The sequence below is a fragment of the Tursiops truncatus genome, chromosome 1 (genome assembly GCF_011762595.2).
Source record: "Tursiops truncatus isolate mTurTru1 chromosome 1, mTurTru1.mat.Y, whole genome shotgun sequence".
NCBI classification, from domain to species: Eukaryota; Metazoa; Chordata; class Mammalia; order Artiodactyla; family Delphinidae; genus Tursiops; species Tursiops truncatus.
Window position 1 is genome coordinate 89,767,544 of NC_047034.1, and position 19,839 is coordinate 89,787,382.

A 19,839-nucleotide genomic window follows, 5' to 3' on the forward strand; every position below is an offset into this window, starting at 1 on the left:
TTTTTCCCTAGGATGCTGAGGTTCCGTTTTGAGGATCTTCCTACATGTGTAAAACATTAATGTAGGTCATTCTACTTTTGAATTGTTAACTACTTGACCTGTATGAAATTATCAAGATAGACACCTCAGTTACAATCTGATCCCTACCTGGCAGGTATTTTCTTCTGTATTGTGTACTTCTGATAGTTTTTTGGGGGATGGGAGAGTGTAGCTTTTGTGTTTGCTTGGGAATATAATTAGACATTTTTTTCCAAATGATTTTCATTATGTGGGATGCCTAACCTTCCTGACAACTTAAAACTCAGAGCCACCAGCAGTCATCACGTGGAAGTCCTAATCTAATCTATATATATCTCTAGTGGGACAAAATTTTATGCATGATGTCTTTTCCTTGGGAGGAAAAATGTCCTGAAAAAAAAAATATTGAAATTTGTGGACCCTAAGCTTCTATAGCATGTTACTGTCTGTGCTTACATGTTTTAATATTTGGTCATCATGCAATTTTAAATTTAATATCACATTTTAATTTTTATTTTGTTTTATAATTGCAAGGCCAAGTAAGAAAACAACTTAAAATTAGCCAGTTACTGTCTGGCTACTCTTGTTACTCGAAGATCCTAGCACATATAAATATTCAGTCAAAGTTACTAACAAATGTTCAATTCCCAGAAGTAAATTAGGCACATTGGAGTGTATATTCGTTGTATAATTGGGACAAATTCTGTGTTATCATATTCAATGCTAATAAAAGTCTTTGAGTAACATGAAGCCTCTGAGAACTTTTAGCCAGTGGCTGCTTATTTCGAGTAGTTAGACATTGCAAATACAAAAAAGTATTATAATACGTCAAAGGTATTGGTATTGCTTCTAGGTGAACTGTTGCAGAATTTATTAATTTCATTCTTTCATGAATTAACTAAGGAATATCTTTGGGTCATATGAAGGTCTCAGAGTGGTAGTGTGTTGCAAGGCAAAGGGTCCCTGGAATCAGAAGATAAAGGATCTGGTCCCAGTTCTGTTGAGTAGCTGTCTGGCTATTAATTCCCTGGACTTCAATTTCTTTACCTGTAAGATAAAGGTGCTGGACAAAAAGATCTCCATGGTTTCTCTCAGCCATTAAATCCCATCACTCCAATGGTTCTTTCATGGCCTAGCAGTGTCACACTAAAGTTCACAGAAGGATGAAGCCTGTTGGAATGAAGCACATGCCCTTTGGAGAATCTAGGGGATTTAGGGGATTAAGAATCCCCTGTGTGGAGGGAAAATTATTGCTGCACATTGTAACTGTGGACCTTTGACTGTCATAGTGAAACCCAAACTGGAGTTAAGAAATTATTGCTGAGGTAAGGGGAGGGATTATCATATGTGTCCAGTGGGACTGTAGATGGCCAATCCTTCAAGAATAGCCTTTTATGGAAATCCCTACTTCTCAAGGATCCTCGTCCCATACATCTGGGAAAATGGATTGAACTCATCTTGATGATCTCCAAAGACTTTGGCTTGAGGAATATGGAGACCAAGACTACATACTCAACCACTGCCCCCTTTAAAAAGAAACAAAATATATGAAATGCCCATCTTATGCTGTTACTCTATTGTCATTGCTAAAATTTCAAACTACATCTATGGGAAGCCTAGGAAATATCTCTTTAGGGGAAAATTATTTAAGATATGGTGCATGTAAATAGAGCTTGGACTGGATTCAAATCCCAGTTTTACCACTTGGACAAGCTCCTTAACTTATCCGTGTCTAAGCTTTCCTATATGCAAAATGGGATAATGACACTACCTACTGGTTGTTGTCAAGGCTACATGAATGAGTCAATATTTGCTTGTCATGGTAGTGAGCATTTAAGAAATGCCAGTTCTTATTCTTTTTTTATTGAAGTATAGTTGATTTACAATGTTGTGTTAGCTCTTATTATTCTATTTGTGGTTGCTGTTGTAATAAAAATATTATTGTAGTATAAACAGTTCTTACTGAATTGAAGTAGAGGTAATAACGTGCTCCCCCTATTTTGTGAAATCTTAATTGTTCCCAAAGCAAGTGATTTGGATATGTAGAAATCTCACTTAAGATACAAATTACTTTAGGGAATAATCTGGTTCTAGGGCCTACATTGATTAATACTATTGTCCAGAAAGCAATAGGAATTATTTTGGAATACCGTGGAAAAGATTTGATTTTTAACACAACGATAAAATGTTAATTTTCAAGTTTCTTTCAGTTTAGAAGCACATCAATTTAGACTATGAATCAGATATATATATCTTGCCTGATTTTTTTTTTTTTTCCCATTAAGGAGAGACTCAGAAAACTGTTATGCGACAATTTGGTTGCGGCACTTGAAACTCCTTTTCATGAATCAGAAAAACTGAGATTCTAGTTATAAAAATTAGACTTTGGTAGAAAGTTTTTCTCCTCCGTGCCCCAAGGAAAACTCTTTGCACTGTAAGTTGGAGAGAACTAGGTTAGAATTGCTAAACTTGACCATCTATTGCTGACACCATAGTGAATCAAGCTGAAAGGAAGCTTGAAGCAGAAGGCTAAAAACACTTTATTTATATCAGGAAAGCTTCAGAGTTAGGGTTTTAGAATACTGTCTTCTATCACACATTCACTCCCTTAGCATGAATCATAGGCAGCTTTCAACTCATTTTGTGGATACCCTTTAAAACCAAAGTAAATTGTGACTATGCTTTCCCATGTTTTTTCTTTTTTTCTAGAATAGTCTACTTTATAGTGTTTCATACATTAGTCATTTAATTAAATGAGAAAGGTGGATGAATTCTAAAGGGTCCTAGTTTGGAAATTGGACATTGAGCTAGAATCCTGCCTTGGCCACCAGATGCCTTAGATGATTCAATTAAGCCTTAGCTGCCTTGTCTGTAAAATGATGATGTTGGATGAGTGCTCTTTAAGTTTCCTAAAAAGACTAATTTTTACATAAGTTTTTGCTAAAATACAGTGGGAAACAGGGTGCCACCATGGATATGAAAAGCCACTGCTGAGAGGATGTTAGTGAGCCTTCATTAAACATCCTTCTTCCAGGCGTGTATGAGGAAAACGTCAGGAAGAGACAAAGTCACAAGGTCCCTTTGGATTTGTAGAGTTATTGCTCTTGTTCCTCAGGGAGTTTGGAAACCACATTAGTGATGTCTACAGAGGAATCTATAGAAAACCCTAAAGCTCTTCAGAAGAAACCCCTAGGGCCTTGGAGGTAATCTTACCATCTTTACAGTGAGCTGCCTACTCTCAGAAATACAGCATCGTTAGACTGCCGGGGAAGATACATTTTAATGTAATAGTGGTAAGGCTGCCCTTGAGATGGCACACAGAATGTTTTTTGCTATGAGTGACTATGTCAATAAAGTAAACATTTGGATTTTTACAGTCATAGAATATGTACAAGCATGTTTCACAATTTGCATAGCTAATCTCATGAACTGTCACATGTTCTATAATATATGTAACATCTTTACATTTCCCCTCTCCCTCAGCTTACTGAGGATGTTTATCATTGATGGTGGTAAGGAAGGGCACATTTTAATGTAGCTTCTGTTGACCACACAGTGAGATAACAGAAAATGAACTTCTGTTTTTCTCCAGGACACTAAAGTTCCCTGCACAGAAATGGGTCAATTCAGGGATCAACATGTCTAAGGTGCAATGTATTAGATTGGAAAGAGTCTGAAGTAGGAGTTAATAAATCTAGAATTTTTCTTTCTAACCTCTTCCACCTGGTATAATGTTACGAGCACAGCTTTCGGAGTCAAACAGGCCTTCCTGGCCGTATTACATTTGGTAAGTTACTCAGACACTCTGAACCTCCGATTCACCATTTGTAAAATGGAATTCTGTAGACATGTGGGGACATTTCCCTCCAGTTCCCAGGAAGTGGAGCAGTTAGCTGGCCAGCCCTCTATTGATATTCTAAGAAGTCTTCAGTGATACCCCACTCTTAGTTCACAGTTACATGTTGGAAGGTTCATCATAGGACCTTTCAGAGATCTTGGCAAATCTTTGTTTAAGCTAGGAATTTCCAGATGCCCAAACACAGAGATAACAGCAAAGGTACAGATACCAGCTCACACTTAAAAAGTGGCTTGACATTCTAAAGTCACCTGGGAAAAGGTTAATACATGAAAAAAGTCAACATTGCTCAAGGTGGGCAATTGTTGTTTGCTAAAGATTGCTATACCTCTTGGATTTTTTTTTTAAGGTAGGGGATACTTCCCCCTTCTTCATTGGAATATTTAATTTATTCTTCAGGATTAAAGAAGCAGCTATGTCCTAATGTTCATTCAATTTTTGGATAACCACAAAGGTTTCATGAATGTGAAATGCTAGTTACACAAATATGAAATGGATCTGTGATGAGAATACTGGGTACATGATATAACAAAGTCCCAAAGGCATCTCACCTGGGACCTTAGCTTTCCTTCTAGAACATCAGCAAACAGTTCAAAATTAATGTAGCACACCATGCAATTTGCCATATAGCTACACTAGCCTGATAATTTTTTTCTTCATTATATAAAACCTAATTAGCTAAAGGGCGATTCAAATGAAACTTTTATTTGGGGATTTAGTAGTATTAAAGCAAAGGGAGAAAAACAAACACTGAAGCTCTCTGGATAGAATGAACAAGATTACTAATAACCCTTGAGTGGGGAAATGATTAACCTTGTTATTTTCCTCACGATCCAGGTTTCTACAGTAAATCAGTTCTGAACAAAAATATTTGGATGCTGTATGGAAAACAACTTTTACAAGGTCTCCAACTGGCATCAAATGTTTTCAAGTATGAAAACATCTCTGAGCTTTCTCAACAGGCTGATGAATCCCTGCAGGTAGCACTTCCCTTGTTTAATAGTCCTGCCAATTAAATCAAATTAGAGATGAATTTTTAACTCTGTGATGAAGGCAATGCTCATTAGAAGAGAAAGCAGGAAAATGGAATATTTCCCTTAAATGGACTGTTGTTTCAAATTGAATAAATTGAAGAGGAGGGGACAGCCAAACGCCTCCATCAATTTCTACACTTTATAAACCATGATGTCAATCATTTGAAGGTAATTTAAGGAAACAATGTACACTTGGGTTCACAAAATGTCTACATATGTCTTTTCTTTTGTTGCTGTTCTAAGAAATGGTTTTGTTTATTTAAAAATTCCAAGTTTTTTAAAATGGTGTTTCCTGACGTGAATTTTCAGTGGATTATCTGCCTTTAACCTCTGACTTGGTTACCTTTAACCTCTGTTATTTACTTTTTAAGTGATAATCACTCACACAAAGCTATTTGCACATTAGGCCAACCCTTGTTGTTCTAATTATGTTTTTTTAAAAATAATATACTGTTTAACATAATTAGTGAAATCACTTGCGTTTCAAGGCTAAGGATCTGATAATATATGTTCGAACATAATGATTAGTTTATCACTTTAACAAAAACACCCACAGCAAACCAAATATTAATTTGGATCATCAGCATCAACAAATATTCACTTGGATAAAATTGTGAATGTTTACTTATAAGTGCATGATACATTTTACATAAAATGTGAAACCTGAATGAATTACTACTACATCAGGTAAAGGAAAAACAGAGCTCATAAGGCTCAAATGGCTACAGATCTATTTTGGGATTCATTAATTGCTGACATTATCACCAATATTTTTTCAGCCATGGCCAAAGCACATCAAAATGACTGAGTTTTAAATCAAGTACTTTTGGGATGATTGGGAAACCTATTTCCTAATAGATAGACAACAGCAGGTACAAATGACCTTAATGGGAAATTTGTTTCAAAAACATTTTTAGCAGATGATCGGAAAGGATGACCACTCTGTCTATGCATTTGAACCTTAATACAGGTGTTGACAGTTTGAAATCTGTACTGAAATCTAATAGTCCTCTAAAATCTTCAGTCACTGTGTATATAGCATATGTATATGAACTTATGGTTACATACATCAATAATTTATGTTGATAATAGGCATCATTCATTTTCCTTGAGATGCTCTTTGATGATGGGAATCTCATGGGTGTTACATATATTATAATGGCATCTTTCTGTGTACTTGGAATTATGTTCATTGATTCCTTCCTTGGGATAAAGGGAAAAGCCCTGGCAAACACCCAAAATTAGTTAAAAATCCAAGCAGCTCTCTCTTCTCTGGCTTTACCTTGGAAACCCCATTTCTGTGCCCTCTAGAACAGGCAGTGAGTCATCTATGCATGAATTCTTGCCCTTTGGAGAGCAAAGGAATCCATCCACCAGTGCACACAGCGAGCACCTTATGAGTCCTCAAAGAAGGAATGTGTAAATAACATTAAAGCAGCCTAGAAGATACAATCATGTTTGATGGTTTTATGGTAAATCTCTTGACCTTAAAGCCAGGCAATAAGCAAGCTAGTCGTGTGTGATGTTGGGTGACCCCTGGAAGCGCTTATATCCTGTTTGCCTGAGAACTCTGAGGGAACACCCATTGCACTCCAAGCAGAACAGCCAGAGGCATCACGAAGGCGGGGTACAAGCTATCACTTTATTTGTTAGAGGGTTTTAGTTAGGTATTAAGGAGCTAAATTTTCCTAGTTTCCTGATAATAAAGGTTAATACATTTTCCAAAGGCAAAACAAAGCATCCTTTCAGGTCACCATTGATTTCAAAATAAAACAAAGCAAAACTGGAATTTCCCGATTCAGTGTGTAAAAGGTCAACATCTGCTGATGCTCAGAGATGGGGCATGTGGTGGAGGCGGCCGAATGAGATGTTGGGTGAGCAGTACAGTCAGAAATTCCATGCAACATACGATTGACACTCCGAACAGAAACACACCCTAACACCAAAGAACTACTTTCCATCCATCCATTTCTGAAACTTTTGACAGGTCAGATCACCATAGCAGCCTCAATTATCTGTCTCAGTTTGCTTCTGTTTGATTCCCTTTTGCTCCAAAATGTATGCGCAAATGCAATTGTCAAGGCCTGAAAGGAGCACAATGTGGCGTATTTATACAGTTAGGCAAACGCCAAGGGAGATACTACAGCAGAAAAATTAGACTATTAGGTCTGAAGGTTTTCATTTGCAAGTTTGTAGCACTGATGCCATTTCAACAAGATCACAAGGAGGAAGCTGCAGCATTAGTCTGGTATCTAAATGAATGTGAACACTACTCCTATTTCTATTTACAAAGCGGCTGATTTTCATGGCATTTAACACGTCTAGTTCTTAACAAACCCACGTGCGGGCCTATTCTCAAGCGTAAGTAAACTAGGTTGACTTATAAATTGGGAGACCTGACTGCATTTATAAGAAGCGGGAAGTTGTTTAATCCAAATTAGGAGTGTATTGCTTTTTAGATGGATGTTGGGTATTGGAATTCTCCAATCACTGCTGTTTACACTTGTATCACCCTGTGTGGCCCAGCACCTATTACAAAGACTGAGGGGTGAAACCCCAGTGAAAATGCTTCTTTTCACTTACAGTGCATAATCTTGGCTTCTTCAGTACTTTATTTCAAATCAGTTATTCAGTAGCTGTCCAAAGGTTTTAGCCATCAGAGGGAAAGGGAACAATATTTAAAAATATGTGAGATTCGGCTCTGAAAAGTTATGGGGCATTTCCTCAGTGAGTATTTCAGGCTTGGTGTTTGGTGTCCTTGTTTTAAATGTAAAGAGGGAGCTACAGCCTGGTTCTCCCATGACAGCTGGTAGAATTCTCTTTGCAATGGTGCTAGAGAAATGTTCCACAGAATGTTGAAGAGAGATTTCTCTTTTCAATTGCTGATATTTCTACTAAAATATTTCTTGCAGGAATTTCTAGTATCCTTACTCTTAAATTTTGCATGTATTTTTTCATACCCCTTCGCTATCAAACTTGAAACTAAGTAGTCAGGAAAACACGGATAATTGTATTTTAGGAGGGAGAAATGGACATACTGATTATTTTTTTCCTTCATTCCTCCAGTAAGACTAATGATCACAAACCTACCTCTTTCAGGCCTTCACAAAGGCTAAAGTTTAATGCACTAATAAAATTCCTGCTCCCTGGTTGCATGGTGATTTCTTTCGGTTCTAATGAATAAGCCTAAAACATTCATTCTCTGCTTTTCTAAATTACAGTAGAAATTCATATTCAGTCCTAGGGAGAGAGTTCAAGTTGTTTGTTGGTTACCAGGTATGGGTAAATAGGACTGTTTATATTTTTGCTAAATGAGTTATGGTTATGTAACTAATTGCACCTCTGTAAAGGTAGCCTTCATTGATTAACAGTAGTCAGGCAAGCGGCAGCACTGCCATATCCCCAGAGGAGTTATACACAGATAACTATTTTATCTGTGCTCTCACCATGTATGTGCAGAGAACAAACACAGCAATTCAATTCACAAAGGAAATACTCTCTTACGTCAGAAATGGACACTGGGAAAATAGATCTGAGGAGCTGAACAACAAAGCAAAGCTGGCCTAGAATTGGATTGGTGATTTTTTTTTACTTACTGCCAATACTGGAAATACTGGGGATACCTGGAGAGAAAGAAAACAATAAAGAAAAGCTGTTAGACATTTATTAGTATGTGACATCTTTAACATGATATAAAAATCTCAGAAACATAAACACTTGATAACATTCAGGTCATAAGAAAAATAGCACAAAAAAAACCCCAAATATATATCCATCCATTGAGACCATTTTGCTTTATTCTACAACTCCTTGAACTCATCCTAGTTGGGAAATTAATGTTCAACTTTAGCAGCTTGTTCAAGACAGCTTCGTGATATCAAACATTTTGTGCTTACTTGTAAGGTTAATGAAAATTTTTATGTGGTTCAAAACAGATATTAAGCTAGGCTTGTGTTCTGGGCACAAAGACCAAGTCTGCGTTATATGGGCCTGTGCAAATATATCCACATATGCAATAGATCTCTTTAGATGTGTTGATATGCATGTGCTAGGTGTTGAAAGTCATTTGGCATTTTATCTGATTAACTACATATAACCATCATTTTTAGTCTTCTTTTACTTGTCAGATATTTAGATTAAATTCTGTAATAGAAATTAAATTGAGCAGAATGATTCAAGAGCACATTAGGTTGTTCGATTTGGGCTTCGTCGATTTTTCAGCTTCTACTTTAATTGCCAAGCTCTGCTGAGGTGGTAGAACCATTTCAGAATGTGACTGAACTTGGTATAAATGTGGACGTGAATTTAGTCTGTATCCGGATGAAAACCCCTAGCCAAGAGCAGGGACATGAGAGCCAGGCTGTCTCGGTTTGAAGCTTTGCTCTTATACTCATTGACTGCGTGACCCTGGGGCCAGTGGCTTACGCTCTCTGTGGCTCAGTTCTCCACCTCTTAGAGTTGTTGCAAGGATTACATATATATGTGTATATATATATATATATATATATATATATATAATTAAAGTACTCAAAGCATTGCTTGGCAGGTGGTATGTGCTATAACCAACCATCTTTGCTGTGATTACTATTATTGATATAGTTGGGTCATCAAGCAAGCAACACCATGATAGATACTACTAATTAGAAGTCAGAGATTTGTAACATTTCCACTAAATTCAGGGAGTGGTGTGGGTGAGAGCATGAGATGCAAATAAGACAGAACTGAGTAAGAGTCATGCTTTGCAACTGACTAGCTGGGTGATTTCAGGCAAGTTCCCAGCCTCTCTAAAAGCCTGTTTCCTCATCTGAAAGGGGCTAATAATATCTACTGCACAGGGCTGCTGTGAGAATTGAATGAGATAATCCATAAAAATGTCTGACACATGGTACACAGTCAATAAATGATAGCTGTTAATGAGCTGTTCGGACTTGTTCTCCACATCGTGAAGTGTGCTAACAGGTGGTAAATGTAGGAATCATTAAATTTCTATTTTAGTATTTAATCTTTGAACAACTGCCCTCTGCTTATTTTAACTAATCGTTGCATCTTGCTCAGAGATTTCTAGCTTTGTATTCTTTAAAACCAAGAGCTATTTTCCTATTTCTTAGTAAGGAGGGGAGAAGGAGAAATTAAAGCTTACCAAGATGTTTTAAAAAAGCCTGGAAGGGATGAAATCTGATTTTCAGTTATTAGATATATTCAAAGTCTCTTGATTTTAAATGCACAGAACTTATGATGCTTCAGCTTAATTACTGATCGCTGACCAACCAAAACTGGAAAGCTAAATTTTCATTTCCATGTTTTAACTTTGTCTGAACTGAATTTCAAGCTGGATGCGATTTCTGCAAAGGACTGCTGGATTCCTAACCTGACATTTCAGTAGACTATCTTTGCCACAGTGTGACACTGACTTGGTACTGAATCTTTATTTTTTTCCTTTGCAAATCCACTTTTGAGTGAGGTATGATGGCAGCATCATAATTTTAGTATCAGTTGCAGAAGCTCCAAATTTCCCCATGACTGAAAATCCTGCTCCATTACAAGGAACTGCTATGCCTTCGTAATCAGTCAAAGAGAATGGAAGTTGGGATGGCAGGAAGAGACTTTTCATGTGTTTTCAAACTTGCATGGAGTTAGAGGGCCATGCATAATGCAAGGCGGAGTTCTCAGGATGTTTGGTCAGACACAGTGGAGAGCAAACCTGTAAGACTGTTTGATGCAGTACTTGCTGCAGTTGAATACTTTAGAAAGATGCAGAAATGTTTCCATGCCTTTGGGGATGCCAGTGCTGGGAGAAATGTTCATTGCAGCTATACAAACCTTGCCAAGCAAGACCATATGAGATCCTATTTTCCTCATTTAGATGTTTTCTATTAACTAACATTTGGATGTTTAAAATTCAGGTTCTTTCTCATTTTGTGGTTTAAAATTTTGTGAGGTGCTACCAGGTGAGTCACTTTCTATTCCATTGTTGTAAAATGGGAATTGCTTAGAAAAGATTTTTAAACTGCTCATTGGAATAAAGATTTTTGAAGTTGAAAATACCTGAGCACCAAGGGATGTCCATTAGTATACTGTCAAATGTTATTTTTTCCCTAATGTTTCTTATTGTAATGTTCAAACACCTTGCTTTTGGTCCTCTACAAACAACTAAAGAATTTAATAAACCAGTTATATGCATTGAAAAGGTTATGAGTAAGTCATGAGAAATCTTTCAAATGCTTAAGAAACGAACACGGGAAGGCTACAATTCATTTCATGAAAGGTGGGTATCTCTGGGGTCTGTAAGTGCTGAATCAATGAATGCAACTCCATCTTACAACAGTGATGGTTGCCCATAAGCCACAGGAATGATAGTCAGATTACATTCAGGAAAATTGTCTAGATGTGTTGGCAGTTTTTTTAACCATTCCCTGTGAAGTGACAACTATTATGTAAAGAATATGTTTACCTTTAAAATTGAGCTCAGAAGTTATTTCTTCCCTTCCTTCTTCACCTCCCTGTAGCCAGTGTCCTTTGTGATGGCACACCTCTTTGTGCAGGCCTCTGTGAGCAACTTATCCTTATGATTGTGTGTTTGCCTGAGACCTCTGAGGGGACGAGCATCATGTCTGTATCTCTGTTGTCTGCTCAGGACAATGCCTGGTACAGAGGAGTTGCTCGATGTACATTTGAGCAAAAATTTATCGCCTGTTTCTGATAGAAGGTTTCTATCAGAGTGAAAATACCACTTTTGGTCATAGTACGGTCTTGTCCCCTATAAAATGTTCCACTGAGACATTTCTCAGAGTTCAGTATTAATAAATATTTTTGTTCTCTTTGGACATTTCCTCCATTCTAATAGCAAGAGTTATACAATGTGTAGATATGCCCTTCACCACTTTGCCTTCCAGGAAACTCAGAGGCCAGCTTGATGCTCAACTGGGTAAACTGATTTAATGTTTGGCTTATTTTCTTTCTATTCTTTTTTTCTCACACCTTCCTTTTATATTCCTATTTGTATGCTCTTATTTTTATTTGTCTTTTTCCCTAAGCTATTCAGGGGGAAATGCAGATTTTGTGGGACCTAAAGCAAACACAAATCTAGGAGCTTTTGGGGGGAATATTAACTTTAAAATATAAAATCAGACATGAAATTAGATTTTTTTTTAATTTAGAAGGAGTCTAGTGAGGAGCCCTGTAATTTAAGCTTCATTGGCTTAAACCTATCTCTGCAACAACCTCAAAAATCTTTGGGAAAGATAGATGATAAGTAGATAGGAAGGAAAGAAAAAAGGAAGGCACCAGATAAGTGAATTCAGAAAGAGTGACCAAAAATGGAGAGCTGAAAGGGAGTTAAGAAATAATCTCACTCAGCACTTTAATTTTACAGAAGAGGAAATCGAAGACACAGTGAGAAGTAAGGTCCTCGTCCAAATTGACCCCTTTATAGTCAACACTAGAGCAGATAATTATCCCCATCTACTGAGACACTGCTAAACTGACACCGAGGAAATGAAACACAGGTACGAATGAGCTTTAAGGGAAGGTTCTGCAATACGTGGTATATGAGTTTAGGACTTCTGCTTCTTCTAGAATAGATATGCTCCTTCAGTCAGAGATACACATACATGTTGAGTAAGCCAAAGGGCCAAAGAATGTGAAAGTGCTAAGCTTGTAGGTACTTACAGTTCTTCCCTCCTCACCCAGCCCTCCCCAATCCCATAGTTATTTATTTATTTTTTTAAGGAATTCTACTGCAGTTGGGGGACGAGACCCTAGTAGACTTATATAGTTTGTTATTTTCTCCTTCCTCCCCTCCCTCTCCCTCTTCTTCTCCTTCTCCGTCTCCTTCTTCTTCTTCCAACTTTACTAACCCTCCCACCAAGTATGTGGCTAAAGGGGACATAGTTAAGCTTAAGGAAGACAACCTGATGGAGACCTCAAAAATAAACACTCTGATTTTTCAAAGCAGATGAATGCAGTGCTAAAAGTCATAACTCCTTTTGAGAATCAATGGGAAGTTCAACAGCTTCTCATCAAGAGGGAGGCAGAAGAGATGAGGATTCAGCATGCTTTAAACTGAGAGAAAATATTACCATTGTTGTGTTAGGTGGTTTGAAAAAAGCCTATCAAGTAGGTGACTAGATTTTCTTCTAGCCAGGCTGCAGCCACTGGGAGCTCTACCTCCAAAAAGCCCAGCTGAAAAAGAAGTAGGTGATGAGTAAGAAAACATTCTGCAGCCTCATTTGTATTCTAGAGGAACTACTTCCTACGTCCTTTCAACCCGGTTCCCTGGTCCAAACTGCTGTGGATAGGAGGTACGGTGAGTTGTCTCCCAGGAACTTGAAAGTGAAGGAAATAAAATTGCCTTCACAGAATTGTACTGTTAAATCAACACATAAATGATCCAATCAGAGTTAGCTAAGTCATCTTAGAACAACAGAAGGGCTCTGGGGCCTGAGTGTCTATGACAAATTTGACAGAGGTGACATTAATCTATTGATAACTTAGTGTATTAACATACCTGAAGATTGGAAGAAAAGCTAGTCAGAAGGTAAAAGCCTGCAAAGAAGAGCATCTTCAGGCATGTGGTGGCAGTACTGGCCTAGCACTGTCTCAGGAAGAGGGAGGGGTAACCTGTAAACTTTCAGGCCTTCAGTGTTCTGTTGGCATTAGGGAGGTTGACCCTGGGGTAGGATGGATGGGTCCGATGTTTCAGCCTGATGTTATTAGCATTTGAATCATTAACATTTTTGAATTTAATTCCCATGCTCACCAAGCAACCTTCTGATTAGTATCTGGCTCTACAAGGAGACTTAATTACAGGGGAGAGAATACACTGATCATAAGGACTTAAATATTCTGAACTCTGTAACAGTTATTTCATATTGTGGATGAATAATCCGGCATTTGGGCACAATTTATCTCCCCATACAGTTGTTGTCTCCAAAGAGAGAATTTGCTCTTTAGACTGGGATGGGTCCACATGCTAGATTTCAGTGCAATTATAATAACAGTTAACTTCATTGTGTGCTTACTATGTGCCTACCACCGTTCTAAGTATCTTACGTGTGTTAATTCATTTAATTTTTGAGACAACCCTATGATGTCAATACTCAGGTTTATTTTACTGACAGGAGAAAAACTCAAACACAAAGAGCTTGCCCAAGATCATTGTAGTCAGTTGGATTTAATGCAAGAAAGTACATAAAGCACTTCACAAAATATAAAAGGCTATGGTAAGCTTAATAAATATCAGCTATCATTATTATCACTATCATGGTAATTTTGATTATAGTCAACCAATTGTAAGTGCACATACATTACCAAGAATCTATCTTGATATATATATATATATACATTATCAAGAAGAGAGCAGCTGATTTTGCATAGGACAGTCTAGGTAGGCTGCATCGAGGAGTTCACATTGAGGAGTAGTCTTGAAAAATGAGCAGAATTTCAATAGAGAGTGAAGAAAAAGGTGATTTGGGGAAAAGAAATGAATTCAGTATCTTGCAATGTTGACTTTGAGATTTTCATAGACAGCTGAAAAAAATGGCCTGGGTTCATTAGAAAGATTCAGGCTATAATTTATTAGCATTAAACCAATATTAATAAGATCTAAAACCACAAGATTAGATAGGAATATCAAGGAAGAAAACTGTACACTGAGAATGAAAATTTAAAACAAGGTAGAAGGGGAGTCTTTGAAGGCAAAGAAATAACAAGCAGCAATCTAGGAAGAAAAGTGGGAGAGAGCAGGTTTAGAGAAGACCGACTTGTTCAAACAGGTGTCAGATGGAGTCCACACCCCAGTGGAGGACAGAGGAAGTCACTGAACTTTAACCTGAGAAGCCATATAGTGAGATGTACAGTCTTTGGGCTCAAGACACACCTGGGTTCAAACCTTCCTTCTCATTCTGACTAGGTAGCTAAACCTTAAACAAGATACTTTTCCTTAGTAGTCATCAGATTCCACCTCTATAACGTGAAAATAGTAGCATCTACCTTATAAAATTGTTGTGAGTTAAAAATGAACTCATGCGTGTAAAGCACTTAGGAAATTGTCTGGATAATGACATACACATGTACGCCTGAGAAAATATAAATTGGTCAATGCAAATTTGATACCAGAGAAAATAATAGAACAATCATTAAATTACTTTCCATCGCTCAGAGGAGACCTAGATATTGTGTAACAATTCAAGTCGGATTTCTGAACAAATAATGTCAATGTCAGACCAATTTAATTTTCTTTCTTGGAAGAATATTAGACTGTGTAGGTAAGAGGAAAGTAAAAGATTCAATACAGCTGAACTAGCTGGGCTTTTCTCCATGACATTTCTATCAGAAAGCTGAGGAAATTATTTACAGCAGCATGTCCCCAAGAGTGTTTTATAGAAGGTTTTTAAGTGTTCCATGAACAATAAAGTGTGGGAAACACATGATAAAATAGATTACTTATTTTAGGGTTCTCAAATGTTTTTAATAAGGTAATGTGAATATCTAAGAGTCAGTATAATGTATAGCATTTTCCAAACTTATTTGGCCATGGAATTCTTGTAAGGGTCATAGGACACAGTCTGGCAAGCAGAGGTATAGACAATATTATATTACCTTTTTTGAAATGACTATTCCTAAAGGTTAATTGTTAAGTTTTCAGCATCTATAAGTAGGGATCAGAGTTTCAAGAGGGATCAGAATTTTATTTATGAGCTAGACAAGGGGAATCAAGAGAATCATGATTAAGCGTGAAGTTGGACAGAGTTTCTATCTACTTGGAAAACAGAAATGAAATTCAAAGGACATTCAAAATAGAATTCTATCAAAAATAGAATGAAGATCAATAGGGAGAAGAAGAAAGATGTCTTACAGATAAAACATAAGCTTTGTAGAAAAATAAGAAATATATTGATACACATACATATGGCTTTAAAGAACCAAGAAAACACACTGAGTCTTCAGTAAAAAGCACAATGAATAAAAATATCATCACAAGAGTTATTACTTCTGCTTCTGCCGAGTCTATTATAATGACAGGCATGGGGAAATGTGGTGTGTCTCACAGATTGGGGTGGCGGTGTTTTAGAGGGCTGGGGCTCTGTATTCTTCTCTCCTGGCTCTATATGCTCCATACAAAAGTGGCCTTGGAGCTACTCCAGAATTTACGACTTCCAAGCCATAGTATTCCCAGCAAGGTCCCAGTTTAAGGAACTTTTGAGTGATGGGCTGAATGGTTTTGAAGGGAGATCTTAAGATTTCCTGATGTAATGAAGCCTTCCTAGTTTTTATGCTAAGAGTAGGCAGGAACTGATCTTCTTATTCAAAAATCCTGGCTGCTTGAAGTTCTGCTAAATCCAGAGATTATCCAATATGAGTGTTATTTCTAGGCTACTGAAGAGTTGGTGTTGAGGGATCAGAGATTGTAGCCACTCCTTTTTACTTCTTAGGTTTTTTATTCCTGTATTAGGATACAGCATATCCTGAGTGTCCCTCTTAATATCTGACTTGTAATGTACCAACTCGAGTCATGTATGTGTGGGCACGTGCACACGTGAGTGTGTGCATGTATGCATGTGTGTAAGAAAAAGTCAAAATGACAGGAGAATCATAACAGTGCTAGAAGTCCTGAGTTTGGCTTAAATTTCCACACTAAAAATTCAGAGGACTTCCAGGGCAAACAACTAGGTAAGAGAGTTGAAAATCTTATCAAATGAGAAATGGAACTGATGATGTTAATCTGGACAAGAAAGAAAACTGGGGTTGATATAGAGTTTTAAGACTTAAAAAGAAAAAGTGGTTGGAAATTAGGAGACACTCAATATTAATGTTAAGAAATAAGTTTTATAACAATTAAAACTGTCCAATAATTGACAAGTCTGCCTTATGAAAAAAAGCCTAAAAATAAAATTATTTTTGAACACTTACTTTGTGGTAGGTGTTATGCTAAACACATTACATGCATTAGCTTATTCACTTCTCTCAAAATCCTTATGAGGTAAGAACTGTTAGTATCCTCACAATACAGATGGGAAGCCAAGTGTTAGAGAGGTTAATATTGATACTTTACTTTTTCAAGGTCACTGAGCTAGTGAATGGACAAACTGGTATTTGATTCTGGAACCTGTGTACTAAACCACTTAATTGCCTACTTCCGTCCTTGGACATTTGCAAGCAGTCTGATGTGGCAGAGATTTCTTTAAAGGGGTTCTTTCCATTGCAAGACTGGACCATTGCAGGCTATCTTAAAATCTTCAATCTAGCTTCGGCCATATTGAGGATTGAAACGTTGAATTCAACCTCCTTGGCCATTGTGTCCATCTGTCACCTTCATATTTTAACAGAAATGGGGAAAAGTCTAGAGAAGGCCAAGAAAAACTAAGGGATGGATAGACAATAGAATCCACATGGACAATTGAAAGAGGTTGCATTATATTAGGGCTATGTAAGCCATTTCCATGGAGAATATAACAAGAAATCCATTCCAGTGAAAAAGCTTGGCTGGCACAAGGTCTTTCCAGTGAAAATGTCTTGAAATAAGCAAGACTTTGAGGTACAGTTATGGGTAGAAAAAAACGGTGTCGTGTTAGAATAGAAGCCAATGCCTTCAACAGCAGTCTCTCCCAGCTGCCTTTCTAGTAGCCCTGACAAGTTGGCCTGCCCTGAGGATGAGCCAGAATGCCACCAAGTGTTTGTAAACATTGTTCTCTTCCATCCTGTCCCACTAAAGGAGCAGCAGACATCAAAAATGAAATCTGAGTCATTTTCATTTGAGGAAACCTTTAAACTAAATTTGACAACTGTGGTGATAGGAATTCTAGCTAGTCACAGGGTATGGCAACAAATAACCTCATGAGATTCCTCCTGAATTCACGAGTCTATGGCTCTCAACAATTGAGGAAAGCCCATGGAGTCTCTGTTAATAAAACCGCCTTGAAAAAAAAACATTTCTGCTCAATAGAACTTTATGTATTAATTTTAGGAGCTAGGCTGTCAGTTTTTTCTTTAACACAGAAAGAAATAGAATACCTTCACAAAGGGGGATTTTTTTTTTTTTTTTTAGCCTTTGACAGATTTTTTTTCCTGCTTCATAGAAATTTTAACATCATTTCATGCCCCCATTCTTTATGGCCTGTTACTCGGTCCATTACTTTTACATTTAACTTGATAAGGTCTTGGTTCCTGGCTATTAGTTTCTGAGGTTTGGTTTCTCACAGCTGCTGCTTTGAAGTGCCTGATAACATTCTTAGCCTTGCATGGAGCTGGTGGCTCTTCAAGGTCTCATTCCCCCACTACTCACTGTCCTGCTGTTTCTGTTACTTCTCACTTGAATGGGTGTATTCTCAACCTCACCCTTCTCTACTTTTAAGAGAGGTCAAACCTTGGGCTTTTGTGAGTGGCTAATTGGTCCATGCATAGAATTGGGCAATTTATTCTGGAAGTAATTACTTGTCTCCTTGAGCGTGTCAGAACTTGTTTTCCTAGGAATGTTCAGGGATTTCAGAGGGGCACCCACATGAGTGATAACGGGGCATCTCTCATGCTTCCTGTGAACACAGATAATGCCTGTGCTCTTTTCACATGCACACAAACATCCCTTTTCTTACTGTGGTCCCTACAGGCCTACAGTCACACTCTTTATCGAAAGGCAGCCTCTCCTAACAGGATACACGCCAGGCGTGGCATCAACTGCTGGCATTTGGAAAAAGCCCACCATTTCATTGAGCAAAGTCAGGCTGTAGCTAAATTTGGAGAGGGAAACATCTTCTAGACAAAGCATCTCTTAGGTTACCCAGTATGGGAAATGGGATTGTAAACATTTAGAGAATTTCTGGAAGTAGTTTATGGTTAAAATTAAGTCAGAGTTGGGAGTTTTGAATGCCTTTGTTATTTTAATAGGAGATTAATTTGGGGGAGCAAAAAAAGCAGCTCCTGTTTCATCCACTTAGAAAAAATTTCTCCTGTGGTTTCTATCATTTCCCAACACACTGATGTGAATGTTGGAAGACTGACTTTAACAGATGATCCAAGTGCTAAAATGTGCTTACAAGTGGCAAAATAGGGATGAAAGCTTTAGCTGCATTTTGAAGAGGAATGGGACTCTTGGTAAGAGGAGTGAAAGCACAATTGCAAGTGAAATTGAGAGGAACTCTCAGCTCATCGTGCACAAAATATGGTATTACCGAGCAAAAGTTACTCACAGGTATTTGCAGTGCCTTTGGGGATGGGGAGATACGAGCCTGGACTCCAAGGTCGGCCCTGATAATTCTTCTTGCATTTCCCACAGTCTGGACCTGTAGTGTTGTGCTCACATTCACAGGTCAATTTGCTGTTGTCATACACACACACAGTGGCATGGAGATTACATTTGCACCTAGGCAGAGGAGAGACAAGAGTTCATTAAGTCCAGTTGTCTTGGTGATCACTGAGGCTTTATCCATCTGTCTTCTAGGATTGAGGCTCTCACAGCCCGTAGTGCTTCAGTTCTCCCTAAAGACTTAGTAAAATGTAGATTTGCAGGCCTGACCCTCCGAATCTTTTAAACAAGTGTCCTTGGGGGTAGGGGTGGGGGAGGGATTATGATACAGCCTGACCTCATCCCACACTTTGAGGAATCTTAATACAAGTCAGTTAGGTGGGGTCTGACGCTCACCTAAGGAAACTGTGCTCTGAAATCAGGGATTTCCCAACAGATATCCAAAATATTGCCACTAGTGAGAGGCTTTTCTGTGCTATTATCAAATCTACAATACATCTGGCTTTGAAGAACAATGTCATCTTCTGTTTTTCCTTAAACCAGAAGGACTACTCTTATTTGTTTAAAAAGAAATATAACCATTGAGATAATTTGCTATTCAGGTTTATTTTATAGACCCCAAGCGGTTATAAACAGATGTTCTCATTCTGGGCTCTGAAATGACATTCCTCAGGCAGAAGAGTTTTTCCACG

The 19,839-nt window shown here is 37.8% G+C and overlaps 1 protein-coding gene across 2 annotated transcripts in view; it reads right to left on the minus strand.

The window, feature by feature from the left end:
- The window catches only part of NTNG1 (netrin G1), a 330,849-nt gene that overhangs the window by 70,585 nt on the left and 240,425 nt on the right, over window positions 1-19,839 (minus strand). For both annotated transcript variants that reach the window (XM_019920067.3, XM_019920065.3), the window contains exons 4-5: window positions 19,092-19,264; window positions 8,505-8,531 (exon numbers count right to left, since the gene is read on the minus strand). In XM_019920067.3, the coding sequence (XP_019775626.1) occupies window positions 8,505-8,531; window positions 19,092-19,264 (200 nt within the window). The remainder of the gene's footprint in view (window positions 1-8,504; window positions 8,532-19,091; window positions 19,265-19,839) is intronic.